This window comes from Eptatretus burgeri, chromosome 10 (genome assembly GCF_056783735.1).
Source record: "Eptatretus burgeri isolate ZD-2024b chromosome 10, Ebu_testis_v1, whole genome shotgun sequence".
Lineage (NCBI taxonomy): Eukaryota > Metazoa > Chordata > Myxini > Myxiniformes > Myxinidae > Eptatretus > Eptatretus burgeri.
This window is the reverse complement of record NC_140970.1, coordinates 39,272,674-39,289,756: the sequence shown is the minus strand read 5'-3', so window position 1 is coordinate 39,289,756 and position 17,083 is coordinate 39,272,674. Positions and strand designations below refer to the sequence as shown.

At 40.8% G+C, this 17,083-nt stretch overlaps 1 protein-coding gene across 1 annotated transcript in view; it reads left to right on the top strand.

The window, feature by feature from the left end:
• Positions 1–17,083, top strand: part of LOC147018367 (cadherin-2-like) — a 54,430-nt gene that overhangs the window by 4,645 nt on the left and 32,702 nt on the right. Inside the window, exons 3-7 of the mRNA XM_085897948.1 lie at positions 2,368–2,458; positions 5,562–5,779; positions 9,609–9,708; positions 15,331–15,527; positions 16,652–16,807. Coding sequence (XP_085754074.1) covers positions 15,372–15,527; positions 16,652–16,807 — 312 coding nt within the window. The 5' untranslated portion in view covers positions 2,368–2,458; positions 5,562–5,779; positions 9,609–9,708; positions 15,331–15,371. The remainder of the gene's footprint in view (positions 1–2,367; positions 2,459–5,561; positions 5,780–9,608; positions 9,709–15,330; positions 15,528–16,651; positions 16,808–17,083) is intronic.

Below are 17,083 nucleotides of genomic sequence, written 5' to 3'. Positions count from 1 at the left end.
ATAAACGTCTGGGATGGGCCTGGGGAGTCATAGATTCACTGGATAATGGAGTGTGGTGCTGCCGGTACCTGTGCAGGAAGACGAAAGTCTGAGTCTTCAGGTCCTTGGTGCTTCCAGTCTTGCTCTACGGATGCGAGACTTGGACTCTAACCAGGGATTTGAGATGGAGATTAATTTCTTTGGTACCAAGACTCTTTAGAGAATCATTGGCTATCGCTGGTCAGACTTTGTGTCCAATGAGCAGTTGCTGAGAGAGACTCAAATGAGATTTGTTACCTGTATAGTCCGTGAGTGTGAGCTACGGCTGTATGGACATGCGTGTCATTTTCCTGATGCTGATCCTGCTCACCAGATTCTCTTAGCAATGGAGCATCACGAGTGGAGGAGGCCAATGGGATGTCGATGTGCTTCGTGTTTGCAGCAGGTTGATCGGCATCTCAAGGATATAGGGATGGGTCAGGCATCTGCATGGGGGATGGCCAGACGGAAGCCCCTGGAGTACCGGCAAAAAGTGGATGCAGCGACATGCTGTTCCAGTGCATGCTCCCATACCTGACCTGACCTGAGAAACAACTGTTTTGAAGCATTAGTTGGTGTACGTTAAACATTCTACAGTGTTCTTCGCAAAGAGTAGGCAAGCTATAGCCAGCACCCTGAACAAATTCCTGCCCGAACCAACAAACAACACTGCATCAGTGGCTCAGCCACGCCCTCAGCCAATGATGCTACTCCGCAGCCTCATGCTGCACACGAAAAAAGCTGCAAACTTTAAAATGGCATCACTTTATAAACATAGTACGGAGCAAATTTTGGGAAAAAATATTACAAATTAGCTTGCCCTATTCTTCCCAATGCATCTGCACTTTCCAGCTGAAATAATTGTGGAAATATGGTCCAGCACTGTATTTTACATTGGAAATTGAGAGACATGAAAGTTTCTTTGCTTATCTGCATGAAATTGGAGGTCGAATCACAATCAGACCAATAAAAATCCCACATCTTGTATTCATTTGTAAAATCATGATGTTCTTCAAATACGAAGTCGCTCCTTCAAAAGACTTTTTAACTCCATATTGTTGCGGCCACGGATAGCGAGACACCAACTCGTCACTCAGGGGGATTAATCCCCGGTTGTCCTCGGTAGAGCCTTTAATTCTGGCGGCCGAGCGTTTTAACCGCTGGTGCGTGCCGACAATTTTTTGGTCAAATCTGTGGTAATTACATCCCAGTCTATCGCGGTTTGGACAATGCTAGACCGATGGAAGGAAAGGACAAACACGGACAGGTTGGAAATCGACCAATAATTTAATAATAATAAAATAAATAAATAAAAAGAACCTTTTATTTGCTGAGGTAAATAAAGAATGAATTTCAAAGCAAAGTCAATCAAAATGCCAGGAAAGAGACAAAGAGCAGATGCTTATCGGGGGTTGACTTACTTACAGCTAAACACAGACATGGGTACCCACCAGATCATTCAGGGGGAGGGGGAGAATCGTCTCGCTCACCAGAAAGTCGTGCGTGAAGCGAAAAACGTCCTGAAAATGCGTGCGTGCATGTCACGTCCATCACCAGCACCCAGCTTTGCCGTGCACCCTCTCACGGGGCAGCCTTGAACGCCAGTCGAAGTCTGGAGGGCACCGAGATCGTCAGTCATGGGTTTAGACCCTGGTGTTGTTGGTGATCGACCCGTGCCTCACTTGTTGGCGGTGCTGCTTACACCCACATGCGCACCTCACGCTCGCTTACCGAAGCACTGGGAAGGGCGAATTGTCTCGTCGGCGCTGGCCAGACACCCGCTTCTTGCTCGCTTCTCTCGCCCTTTGCTTTTTACTCTCTCCTTTCACTTTTCTCTCCTCAGGCTTTTCTCTTCAGAACGTACCTTTCGCTTGTTTTTATATCCCCGGGCCGTCTCCGCGGGGTGCCGTCCGCCCCAAGCTCACCCCGCCCCACTGGGGCACGGTTACCATGACGACCCGTGCGCTCTCAAAAAAGGCAGGCGTCGGAGCTCACGAAAGATTGCCACTGAGGAAGAATGGGGTTGTGCTTCAGAGCTCGTGAAAGAAATGTTGAGGAAACATGTCTGTCGTAAAGAAAAAAAGCTTCCCATAAGAGAGGAGATCTATCCTTTACCCTTCTCAACGCATCACATTTCAGATCCCATTAGACATGGGGATGGAGCTAATCTGAACATTCATTTAAGGAAATAACTGTCTGAGCACCTGGATGTGTGGATGCATTCATCAGACCGAATTCTGAAATCCGTAACAATGTATTACGTGTTTTATTCCTATTTTATGGTATATACTGTGATATAAAATAGGGATTAAAATGACGAGGTTCTTGGTCATCTCCCTGTGCATTCAGTCGAAGAAGCTTTGCAGTCCTCGGTTCCTCAAACCAAAGTACACAACTCACATTGAAAAGCAAGTCAAAAAAAGCCAACAGGTGGCTCAAGGTATGGCACATAAATCTTTGTGAAAAAGCTCAGCATTGCTTCTGCCTGAAAATTTTCATCATAATTTACATGAAATAATATTGTACACAATTCTAACACAAACATATGTAAGAATCCATATAATAGTGTGAGTGATGTAGATATGAGCTTGACAACAAGATGTCTCGAAATGTTTTTTCATTGTATGCAGTCGAGAATTGTGGGGGAGCCAAAAAAATAGGGGTTGGAAACAAATGAGCAAGGTTCTGAGGAGCCCGGTGTTGGCTTAGCGGTTAGGGTGGCTGACTTGGGACGTGAGGGTCCTGAGTTCGATCTCCTGTCTGGTTGAATTAATACCAGGTGGGGTTGACTCAGTCTGTCATCTTTCCAAGGTCGGCACAATGAGTACCAGTGTACTGGTAATATAGGAGCATTGCATCAGCGGCACAGGTGCGTCCTCAGCCAGTGATGCTATCTGCAGCCTTGTGCTGCATACAAAGGAGAAGGAGGAGGTTTCTGAGGGGTGAGGGACAAAATAGAGGAAGACTTGGAGAAATATGAGGAATGAATGAATGAGAGGAGGTGAACAGTGAGTCTGGATTTTGAGAAAAGGGGGTTACAGGTAGACTGCATGCATGCAGAAACCTGGGGGGGGGGGCGGAGGAAGAGCATAGAAAGGGCAGGGAGTGCTGGGCGAGAAAGGAGGCAGTGGAAGACAGAGACCACCGACATGTCTGTGATGTGAAAGTAACAGGCCCAGAGATTCAAATGATTTTTAAGGCCTTGGTTTCCATGGCATCAAGACGACCAAGGTTTGAGGCAGGAGTGCCAGCCCAGAGGGAAGAACAGTACTCCATCAAACTATGGATGAAGGCCTTGCAGGTAGATAAAAGTTCAGGTGTGCCAAGGAAAAACTGCATGAAGGAGCATGCCAAGTCAGTGATTGGCTTTGGAGACCAACTTGGAAATGTTTTTTGCCCAAGAAGCGAGGAGGGGGAAATGACATAAAACTGAGGACCATGAAAAGAGAACACTTAGTATAAAGAAAGTGGAATGAGGCATCACATGCACCATCAGAGAAAAGACAGAATTGGCACACCCACTAATTGAGGCTTTAGTAAATCAGCCAGATACTCACAGGGACATTGATTTGTCAATATACCACAACAAGATCTGGTTAAACACGGAATATTGGACGAAAGCAACTAACATCAGGACAAAACGATAACAGAAAGGCATGACGGATCTGGTCCAGAAAGCTGAGCTTTGATGAACATGAGGAGGCACTGCACAAGCCAACGTCCAATGTGCTCAGACCCGGAACAGAAAGTCAAATGAACCTTGAAACGGAATGATGTTGAAAAGCAAACAAATTCACTTCCTCAAATCAAAGCATGAAAATATGAACCAAGATCACAGTCCGAATGCAGCGTATGGCAGATGAGTAGCGACTTGTTCTAAACCTTTGGCTCTCACATTCTATACACTATTAGATGCCTTATGTGAGGCGTTGATAAAGTTCTGAGAACATAGTACTCAAACTATTCCAATACATGTCATTATCTTAATGGTAAGTATATCATTAGGCAGTAAATATTTTTATATTGAAATTAGCAAGGAAATATTTTTGGAAGTACGTCCTCACTAAGCAAAAAAAAATTATTTCAAATGATCGCCACTTATATATTAACCATCCCCTAGCATTAGTGAGTAGTCGTTAAAGATCCCACAGTGTCTTTCATGAAGAGCCGGTGAATTATCACTGACAGCCAGAACAACTTTCAAATTCCTGCCACTTTCATTTGTACGTCAGGTTTGCCAAGCCTGTTCATGAAATAATTTGGTCAAAAACTTTCCCTGGCCAACCCCACAAAAGGATGGGTAACATGAGAGGAGGAGTAGTAGTAGTATAGTTGTAGTATTAGAATTTCTAACGTTATGGAGGCGTCACAAATATAATTTTTGAAGAAAGTACGGTGAAGGAAACCAACCTGCTTGGCCTGTGATAGAATTTCTTATCAAAGACGCATTTTTTGCAGGTCAAGAGCTCTGCATTGTTGTTGTTGTTGCCGTTTTTTGAAATGTGCACCCATTGGTCGGACAGCTGCCGGACCACACCCACATTTGTCACTTAACTCCACCCACCATAGCACCCACACAAAATGATATGGCCACCATCTTGTTTTTTGGTAGGCCTAACACATTAAGCATGAAGGCCTCTGCTGATTATACACTGTCCGGGTTTGTTGTGTCAGATATACATTGGCTTTGTTTAGGTCGAGTGTTAATCACAATGAGGGACCCAAAAAAATCGAATCATATGTCGAATAAAGATGATTAGTAAGGTTTAATCAGGCCTGTACACACCTCCCCAAAAATACCATTATGTAATTTTTGAATGGCCCCATATTGAGGTTAAATATCTGCGACCATGTGATGAATCAGCTCTTTCTGATATAGCCCTGATGGATAAGAGGTGTCGAGCATTGAAATGTACATGAGACTGGAAAGATTATGAGCTGTGCAAATTGGTCACCACCATCGCCATCTTCGTTGGTTTCCCAATCACGGCGTTTATCTTTTAAGAGTGCTTTAAATGCCCATCACCGGATTTTGAAAGCCATTTCACTCTCGCTTGAAGGCGAGGCCAGCTTTCACCACCTAGACATGCGGGACATGAGCAAGGATGAGGGAGTTGACAGTGCAGTAGAATATTTTAAAAAGAGACTTGATTCTTTGACATGTGTAATGGAATGATTTATAACAGGATGAACAAGTGTGAAAAAAGGTAATTTTAAAAGTTTGACATTATTTAAAGGGCAACTTGTTCTGACAAGATACTTTTTTCCTTACTTGATATAATATTTCCCTGAATTAACTGACTCATTTACTCAGAAATTTGGTAACTCATTTACATTCATTCACTCATTTGTTAACTCACTTGGTAATTCATTCATTTCCTCACTCATTCACCTGGTCAGCAGCTCACTTCCTGCACTTGTCACCCAATCAGTTGCTCACTGATCACTCATTCAATAACACACCACTCAAATAATTTTCTTACCTATTCATTCATTATTGATTCACTCATTGGCTGTTCCACTTTTTTTTTTTTTATAAACAGTGAAATTTGAAAACTGCAACGAAAATGATCGCATCCACCTGAGCACCAGTGACTCACATTTCTTTGTCAAAGAAGATGGAAGTGTTCACGTGAAGGAAGACTTTAATATTGCCCAGCAACAATACTCCTTCGTGGTGAAGGCTTCAGGCGATGGGATTCCACATGACAAGCAAACCTTGATCACCCTGTTCACTTCTGGACAAGACCAGTATCACGGGGTGAGATATTGCACGTGAACCACAACCCCACAGCGGATTTGGGCTGACTACAATCACAGGGTGCAGAAAAATGAATTTTGCACAAGTATATAAAGATAAAATGAACAAGTTTTCCTCCATTGTGTTCAAATACCAAAATCTATGTATGCACAATCAGCTACCCCATTCATAAGATCCATCTAATTTTTTTACTTAGAACAAGTTCAAAATGTATTTTCATTGGTATACGTGTTCACAATTTGAAGAACGTGCACAACTCCAATGACAATTTTTATTACCTCCCCACGACCTCATTAAAGAGGGGGCAGAGGTTATGTTTTCACCCCTATCTGTCTGTCTCTGAACATCTCAAAAAGTTGTTGATGGATTCAGATGAAATTTCATGGACAGGTTCAGTATGTGACCAGGACGAATGTTAGATTTTGGTGAAGATCCAGATCCGAACACAAAATTTTTAAAGTGATTCTTCATCATTGAAAGATAGGGCCAAAAACGATATACAACACGATATTTCAAAAAGTTGTGGATGGGATACGACAAAACTTGGTTGGTGAGTTGGTTAGATGACAAGAACAAGCCAATTCGATTTTGGTTTACGTCCGAATCTGGCCAATCAATGGAATCTAAAACTTAAACTGTTCAGCCTTGCAAAGGTGTGTGCTCTCCCAAGTGCCGTTCTAGTTTTACATTGATTTGTCTTATGCATCAGGAGTTGTGCATACATCACATGGACATTAAGAGATAATGGACAACCAACGTAACACAAGGGATTTTAATCTGTCTTCTACTATTCAGAAGAAAATGCAACTTCATTGAATTTCCCACTAATTTATGTGGAGGAAACCATGTCTTGCAGTGGTGTTGTCTAGGGTTTTGTAGTGAGTATACCGTGATGATCCCCAAATCCCTCCACGCCTTCGCCACATCTGTGCCGGAGCAACACCCCATAAGCGCCACGGCACTAACACATACACCCACACACAATTGAGAGCATTCTACAAGACTGGGTATGTGTTATCAACAAATTATAGCAACACAGACTATAACAGCTAATGACATTTACAGCTGGGAAGATTTAAACGCTTTGGACTGATTTTCTACCGTTTAGTGATCCCTCGTGATTTTGCATAGCTGGAGGATACGAATTAAAACAGTACGAGACTGGAATAGTCTGAATGCATCAGGTGTCAGAACCCCCAATGTTGACACTTCCAAGAGAGCTTTGTGCGGCTAGTTTGCATGTAATCACCAGGTTCAAGTGCACGAGTCTTCAGCATTGAAGTTAAGCACTAAATTGGATGAAGATTTTTTTTTATTTTAATAATGAGCTATGGTGTGAACAATAGCACTATGAGGATGAGGCATAGGTCTAAGCCAAACTCAAGGGAAGGCAAAAGCACACTTGGCCTAATAGTCATCCTCATGGGCCAATCAATGGTTCACAGCGAAATGACAATATTATTGCCTGGACCTGAAACGTATATATATATATATACATATATATACATATATATATATATATATGTATATATGTATGTATATATGTATATATACATATATATATATATACACATATATATATATACATACATATATATACATATATATATATATATATATATATATATATACATATATATATATATATATATGTATATATATATATATGTATATATATATATATATATACATATATATATATACATATATATATACATATATACATATATATATATATACATATATATATATATATATACATATATATATACATATATATATATATATACACATATATATACACATATATATATATATATATATATATATATATATATATATATATATATATATATATATATATATATATATATATATATACATATATACATATATATACATATATATATATATACATATATATATATATATACACATATATATACATATATATATATATATATACACATATATATATATACATATATATATATATATATATATATATATATATATATATATAGTATAATCCGAAAACAGAATTCAAAAATAACTTTCCGTTCGTTCGTCAGAGCCATTGGAGTGAATTTGCATATTTTTCCACCGCTGCCTTTAAAATCTCTAATTTAATCATTATAAGTCACAGAGCTTAGTGGAACTCCTTATTTTGTCAGTCTATCCTTCCTCCATGTCATCGTGCCGACGGAAAAATTATTCGGATGATGGTGGAAGAGAAGAAATTCCTTCCGGAATGTTATTTTTCCCAGTACGAAATGCAAGCCGCGGTTAAACTGCGAAACATAAGCCGTTTTTAATCGGATTTTCGAGGTAATCTCATTACCACCCTATAGAATATATAGATACTGATAAATCCGAAAACAGATTGAAAATTGTTTGTTCCCTTCGATGGTGAGGCGCCGAAATGTACTCGGCCCGCCAACAATCGTTTTTTTTCTGTAATTTAATCATCACAAGTCTGACAACCGAATGATACCCCTCATTTCGTAGGTCTATACCTCACCCACCTCAAAGTACCGATGAAAAAATTATTTACATTAACCGCCGCTAAAGGGAATTAATCAGCGCATTTTATTTCCTGTTCTCAAAGTACCCAAAGCCGCTTTAGTCGCTAAAATACCAAAAATCCTCCGATTTTCACCTGGTTTTCGACGTTGGGATTTAGCCGATGGCTATTGACTGCGAAATCTGAAAACAGAATTCCAAAATATCTTTCCGTTCGTTCGTGAGAGCCGGAAGAGTGAAACTGCATCACAGCCGTAAGGCCTAACGTTAATCGAATAGGCCAGCGGCGCGAAGTCCTTTATTCGCTCATAACTCGACAACACAAAGTCACACAAATTCAACACACACATCATCGTGCAGGTAATAACGTCAGGCATCCGGCGATACCAGTTATAAAGGTGAAAGAAGCCATTTTGGTCGCTAAAAGGGCCCTGAACCGTTGCGGCCTACAACTATCCTAGGCGTGACGCTCCGGGCCGCGAAGCCGCGTTTTCTTTAAACACTCATAAAATGACGATACAAATTCCGAAAACGTCCAAACATACCTCAAAATGTTCAGGTAGTTTTCCGTCCTCCCTAAGCTCGCCTTAGGATAGACCAATAATTAATTGAAAAATCCCCCACACCACTCTCCCTCATAGAGAGATTAATAATAATTTGTATGCGACTTTCACTTACCAGGTGTAGCGTTAGCATCAGGCTGCTCCTTTTCTGTAGTGTCATCCGAAGCGGCAGTAACTTCAGGGCCAGGCTTACGAAAACACTCAAAGTGTGTAGTTTTCTTTCTTTTCATAATGTTAGTTAATTAAAAACCTGCAACGCTAGCTACTGTCAAACACGTGTTCATCGTTGGTCGGTGCGTGAGCGTGAGGTCAGGTCGTGGTCAGGTGTCACAGCCAGTGAGCCACCGCGTTTCACGCTTTGTAACAGCACCGCACTGGAGTGGGGCTGAATTTTATGAATGGAGATGAATGAAGTGGATGGCTTCCCCTGCAAGGCTTATTTTATTGCGGTTATACTCGTCTCTACCCGGTATGTGGGAACAAAATCAATGAACTGAAAGTTCTGTCACAAAACTGTATCGTTACGTATCCTTGCGCAGTTTTAAGTGGGTATACGGAAATCCTGGAGCTTTCTTAGTGGGTATACGGCGTATACCTGCGTATCACGTAAACTACATCACTGATGTCTTGCCATTGTCGATCCCTCTGACTAAGAGCCAATAACGTGAATTTTTTGCAGCCAATTGTGAATTTCTTTAAGCAGATAGGTATAATTATTTTCTAACTCCACAATGAACCTGCAGGGATCGAACCATGGAAGTGAATGTGTGAACAAGTTTTCTCAGGACCATTACAGTGCTACAGTCCCAACTTATCTTCAAAAGGGTTTTTTACTGCTGACTGGTAAGTCCATCATTATGATAAACTCAAAGAAACAACAATGAGTTTTTCTTAGCTGTTGTTCAGGATAACGAAGAGTTACAGAAACTGTCATTTAATGTGTCTGTTGTGGATAAGAGTTCTGAATGTGGAAAGGCAATATCAGAATCCAAACTCAAGATAATTTCTTCAAGTGGAATTGAATGTTAATCTGGTATTAGTTGGTGGACTTTAAAGATCCCACGGTGTCCTTGGTGAAGAGTAGGCAAGCTATTGCAAACACCATGGGCAAATTCAAAATTCCTGCCCTATCCTTCGTCGAATGACAGCCCTGGCCAACCAGTTCGTGAAAGACTTGAGCCAAGCTTCCCCCGGCCAACCCCACAATAACATGGAAATAACTGTGGCCATTAAAGAGGAAGAAGAAGATTGCCTTTTGTAAGGAATAGATTCTCATCTCAGGAATGCATATTGGACTGCAAATTCACTTCCAAATTTGTCCCACTGGTTACATCATCAGTGACGCTGGGCCTCCGATGCATTGCCCCCTGAACATTTGGGCAAGGATTTAGAATTTGGCCAGTGCCAATACACAATGGCCTACCCTTATAGATACTGTGAGATGATATACTCATTGCAGGGATGATATACTCATTGATGCAACCAACAGTACTGCTTTGTAAGCAGCAGGGTGAGAGTTTGTTGTCCAGTCAGATATCTAACTCAGATGATACAGCGCAAAGGCACGTGTGCTACTTCTGAGCCATCTTGTCAGCACGTATGAAATGAAATTGAATTGCTGATTCGAAGTACAGTTTATTTGTCTTGATGTGGATGCTCTGAATGTATGTGTACAGTGACCTGCAGAAGTATTCACCCCCCTCCAAAGGTTTCACATTTTTATACCATCTGAGCTTATCTCATGATGCTTTCAAATCAAAGTTAATATATATTTAGTGGAGTCTTCACAAGCTACTCCAAAGTGATAAAGGAAAAAAATGCAGATAAAATGTGAATAAGTTTGATGAACTGAGAATATCAGATGATTCTTATTTGCACAAACATTTAAACCCTTTCCTTAATGAACCCAAAATCACTTCAGGAGCAAATTATTTGTTTGAAAGGTTACAAAATAAGTGTAATCGGTTTCCCTTGTGTGTAATCAATTGTTTAACTGAAAAATTCATCTTCCCTGCTTATCTAAGGAGTTTTAAGGTGCAACTCAATTGGCCAACCAACAAGACAGACATGAAGACCAAGTAGCTTTCCAAAGAAGTCAGACATAAAGTGGTGGAGAAGTACTGTCTGGGAGAGGGTTATAAGAAGATTTCAAAGTCCCTCATTATCCATTTGAGTTCAGTGAAATCCATTTTTAAGAAGTGGAAGACGTATCATACCAGACCAGGTTGCCCATCAAAACTCAGCAGCTGGGCAAGCAGGACACTGGTTCGGGATGTCACTGCCAATCCAACAATGACTTTAAAAGATCTGCAAGGTTCTATGTCCAAGATAGGGGTCAGTGTTCTTCCATCAACAACATCCCGTTCCCTTTACAAAGCCGGCCTCCATGAACACGTGTCAAGGACGAAGCTATTACTGAAAAAGACACATCTAAAACCTCATATGGAGTTTGCAAAAACGCATCTTCATGATACTGCAGGCATGTGGAGAAACGTTTTGTGGTCAGTCAGACGAAACAAAATTAGAACCTTTTGGTCGAAATTCGAAATGCAAGCCTAACATTGCACATCACCCAGTCAACACTATCCCTACTGTCAAGCATGGTGGTGACAGCATCATGTTATGGGGATGATTTTCATCAGTGGGGACTGGAAAGCTTCTCAGGAAAGTAGGAACGATGGATGGTGCAGAAGGGACATAGAGGGACAATGAAGTACAGGAGAATCCTGATGAAAACTTGCTTGACTCAGCCATGAATCTTAAACTCGTTAAGATGTTCACATTTCAGCAGGAAAATGACCCAAAGCACAAAGCTAAAGCCACACTGGAGTGGCTGAATAAGAGAAAAAAAATGTTCTTGAGTGGCTCATTGAAAGTCCTGACTTTAACCCAATTGAACATTTATGGTGAGACTTGAAGATTGCAGTCCATCGACGATCCCCATCAAACTTGGCAGAACTCAAGCAATTTTCACGTGAAGAATGGGCAAACGTTTCACCATCTCACTGTGCAAAGCTGGTAGAGTCCTACCCACAAAGACTCGTTGTAGTTTTTGCTGTAAATGGTGCTTCCACCAAGTTCTGACCGAAGGGACTGAATACTTTTACAACCAGTGAATTTTGATTTGTACATGTTTTTTTTTTACAGGTATTCCTGATATGTAACCTCTTTCAACTATAAGTGTTTATTTTGATGTCTTCAGTTATGAATACAAAAGTTCATTTGGAAAAATTGTTTTTACATCATTCATAATTCATATAAATGTGAAATTATTGGTGGGACATGAATATTTTTGCAGGGCACTGTAGCTTGGTGTATTTTTGAATAGACATGCTTCCAGTGACAAAAATACTTGTCAGGTTTTGTTTGTAGTTTATTCTAAGATGTTTCATTTGGTTTTTTTGTATCCAATGTCGAGGCTCGTATGAGAGCTAACACACATAACATGTAACAAGGGGAGCAGGAAACAAGAGGGGCGGGACAGTCAAATTCAAAACAGTGGGGAACAGCGACATTAGGAAATCTGTGGAAGGGAGAGGAGGGGTGGGATGGGGTACAAAGGGTAAACAAGATGGTACTTCAGGGAATTTCATGAGGAAAGCAGAGAATTTGAAAGAGGTGGGTTTGGGGTGGATTAATGGGGGTAGAATAGATCGTGGTTTTGGATGGGGGAAGATATGAGATGGTGGTGAACAGCTGTTTTGAAGACCTGAAGGGAAGAATGGGATTGAACAGAGTGTGGGAGTTTGTTCCAAAGGTGGAAAAAAAAAGAGGAATGAAAGAGTGAAGGTGAACAGTGATTCTTTATTTTGGCAGTTTCACCAGAAGGGTTTTTTTTTTGGCGGACCTTGAGTGGTCTGCAGAAAAATTGGGGGGACAGAGCACAGACAGAACAGGAGGGGCAAGGCCAGAGAGGAGACGGTAGAAGACACAAAGACCACCGACTTGCCTGTGGTGAGAAAGTGAGAGACCCAAGGACTCAGCTTCATTACGGGAGATACCATTGATCCTAAATGCCTTGGTTTCCACAGAGTGAAATCGAGATTGGTGTGAGGCAGGAGAAAGAGCCCAGGGAGGAGAGCAGTACTCCATCACGCTGCAGATGAAAGCTTTGGTGAAATAAATACCATACACTACTAAACCTTTCCACATATCCATCGCATTTGAATAATCATAAAATAGCCAACAAATACAGTATTCATGGTAAGGGCTCAATTTTAGAGCATCATTTCCCAGAAGAAGGAAGAAAGAGGGCATCTCTATCACTATGGTTTCAATTGCCCCCATTCCCTCCCCAAATCAGGCGTCCACCATCATAAAGTGGAATATGACACCAAGCAGGATTCAACACATCATGGCATGATTCACTTCAAGTGTGAAAAGGACGATAAGGCCAGCTGGATAGATACACGACCAGTCAGAAGTTTTAGAACACCCCCATTTTTCCAGTTTTTACTGAAATTTAAGCAGTTTAATGTTTCAATGTATTCTGAAATTAAAGCAGAGAACAAATAAGCAATTGCAGATAAAAAAATAAATCATGGAATCGTTTTGTTGAACAAAATTTAATCTAAATTTTTGACTCATCAAAGTTGCCACCTTTTGTAGATAGAACAGCCAAAAATACTCGTGGAATTCTTTCTACAATGGAAATCAAATATTGTTCGGAAAGTTCTTCCCAACACTTTGCAGAAGTTCCCACAAATGTGTTGCACTTGTTGGTTGCTTTGCTTTCACCCTTCTGTCCAGTTCATCCCAAACCAGCTCGATGGGGTTTAAGTCTGGAGACTGTGCTGGCCATTCCATGATTTGAAGCCTACCATCTTGTTCTTTTCTTCTAAGGTAGTTCTGACATCGCCTGGAGGTATGCTTTGGGTCGTTATCTTGCTGTCGGACGAATCCCTGACCAACTAGATGGAGACCAGAGGGTATTGTATGGTGCTGCAAAATGCTGTGGTAGCCCTTTTGGTTCAGGGTGCCAGTCACTCTGTGCAAGCCGCCGACTCTGGATCCAGCAAAAGAGCCCCAGATCATCACGCTTCCCCCTCCATGTTTTACAGTTGGTGTCACATACTGAGGAACCATCCTTTCACCTACTCGATGGCGTACAAGAACCCTGCGTGATGAATCGAGGATTTCAAATTTTATTTCATCGGTCCATAAGACCTTCTTCCAGTTTTCAGTAGTCCACTGGTGGTGCTTCATGGCCCAGGCAAGCCTCTTTTTCTTATTTTGGCATCTTAGCAATGGCTTTCTTACTGCCACTCGGCCCATCAAACCTGCAGCTCGAAGTCTTCTCTTCACAGTTGAAACTGAGACTTCCTTACTTCGACCAGTGTTGAGCTGTGCTTGAAGCTGTTGTCCTGTGATCGCCTATCACGCAAGCTGTTGACTCTCAGAAACTTGTCTTCTGATTGTGTTGTGGCTTTGGGTCTGCCAGACCTCTTCCTGTCAGAGTTTCCTCCAGTTTCCAAGTGCCTTTTGATGGTGTAGGAAACTGTACTCACTGACACCTTGACTCTTTGCAATTTCTCTAAAGGAAAGACCTACACTTTTAAGGGTTATAATGGTCTGTCTGTCTTCCTTTGTCAATTGTCTTTTTCTCGCCACTATGATAGCAATATACTACTTCCTGCAGTGCAATATTGTCCAAATAATGCTTCAGAGGGTGTCGCAGACAGAGGGTTTGTAACTTCAGAGGGTGTTTGCAGACAGAGGGTTTGTAACTAATCAACAAAAGTTGGGACACTTGTAGGAATTGTTTGCATCAACTTTCAATGCTTAATTTACTTCCATTGCTGCAGAACAGCTGCAGTTGCAAACCCATTACTTGTTTCCTGAAAAGGGCTTTTTTAACAGCTTTGAAATTTACAGTATTTTTCAGTTTTTGGCAACCTAAACTTTTTTTTAAACCTCTGGCAGTTTACCGCTTAGCTTTGTACCATTTCAGATTATTCAGTGGGCTTGAACTGCTTAAATTTCAGTAAAAACTGGAAAAATGGGGGTGTTCTAAAACATAAGACCGGTAGTGTAAATACCTCTGCGTTGTCTTGTCTGAGTTCGCTTCCTCATGGAATATAATTAGACATATTGTCATCATCATGGTCTGCACGCATGGTGTTGCATCATCGATTTTTACTATCCTTTCAGAGGGAATGTTAAGCCATCTCTCGACTCCTCCAACATTCAGTTGGGAGTGTTTAATATACCACTGCATCTTTTGAAAAGAGAGCCATTATGTTGCAGCACCCTTGCAAAATTCTAACTTAGCTCCTAATTTTGCCATGAAGGCAATGGAAGCTGTTATCAGAGAAGATCGAATGGTAAGTACACCAAGGTGAACCAATAGTGATGCATATAAATGCCTAACCCGAGATGACAAGTGGGCTGTGAGCCCAAACTTCTCAACCACTAAATGTGCACAAACATCACTGATATTTTGTTTACTATGTCATGATACCACAGTGCAATTCAAGGCTTGTGAGCTGACACAGGAGGTGGTGCTCATGAGTAGCGACCCACATTTCAAAGTGCACCATGATGGTTCTATCTACGTGGAAAAGACCATACAGTTCGAACGGGAGCATTCGTTCGTTGTGAAAGCCAGACACGTTGCAACATTCCAGGAATGGTCAACTTACATCACCCTAAGAGCGAACGAGGTAACAAATCTACATTTCAGAACCAAATATTTAAAGGAAGAGGTTTTGAGAATTGAAACTTTGAAACAATAAATGTTTCAAAGTGATATTTGACCAGCATATTCAATACAACATTTATTTGAGCTTTATAGTTGAATTGTAAATTAATATGAGCAATGAGATTTGCAAATGGAGTTATGCCACAAAGTCCATTTAATTTCATAAATTTTTATTATATTTAAACAGCCATGCTGTGTACACGAGTAAAATAGCATTACAGAATCACAAAACAGAAACAATTTTTTTTGATGTTATGATATTGAATTTTAAGTAATAAACAAAGAACTGAACAATGGTTTTTAATTCCAATAAATTTTTGAGGTGTTACAATTTAAAAAAAAAGCAACCCCATCAGGTACCACCCCTAAAAATTCCAGATAAACTGTCATGACATCATCGAGGGAATGATCGTCAGCACGCAACAGATAATGGTCGCACAACTCACTTCAGACTCATCAGAAAGTGAATTTGACAAATAATTTTCTGATCAAGAATCCATAGATTATGATGATGGTCAAAATCATAATGTAGAAGGTGCTGTCAGACCGTACAATGTATGAATCCAAGGTGAAGGTAAGGTCATGGGAGGAACAGGGCCAATCGAGCATAAAAGGGCACCAAATAACATTAAAATCTTCCTTTCAAGATATTTATTCAAGAAAAGAACTATTAAGTGTTAAGTGAAGCCTTATCTATTAATTAAACCAAACATGATTTTCTGATTCTGTGGACCTTTAACATAATGTTCAACAGTACTGGTTGGGAGACGTCACTGTATTCACCAGTGGAACCATTGCGGTAAAATAGTGTTAATATATTATTAATGTTACCGGTACCAGTTAAATATACACTTCCAAAATGCTTTTGGACGATGTTTACTGCTGACCTAACAAGTCAGATTATCTCAGTAATAATGGAATCACAATGGATAATGGAATAACAATGCTAATCCATCCCCTTAGCTACAGACCTACCTTTTGCACCTACTCAGGTGCAAAAGGTAAGTCTGTAGTTAAGGGAATGGAATAGCATGCCCGTTAATACAGATATCATATATGAACATTTGTTCCACATCTGTCTGACAGTGGCATGGTCAAACAGATAGTCAACATCATGACTCTTCAGTGAGCCTGCCAACGTACTACTTGCACGACCAACCGGAGAAGCCATTAAAGAGGGAAAAGCGCCAGTGGACCGTGCCACATGGCTCTATCAAGGAGCTGGAACAAAAACATCTCATCGTGAGTATACCTGTCTTGTCAAAAACCTTGTTCCCCCATTTAGGCTGAGGGTAGGGCTGTGCTGCAATGCCCTCTGTAGGTTATGGCAGGAATTTTGAATTTGGTCAGGGTGTTGGCGACAGCTCACCTACTCTTTGTGAAGGACACCATGTGATCTTTAACGTCCACCAACTAATGCAATCAGACTGGACGCCGGTTTAATGTCCATCCTAAGGATGGCACACACATTTATGAATCACCGGGATGACAGTTTATAGCTGGGACGAAATTCAAAAC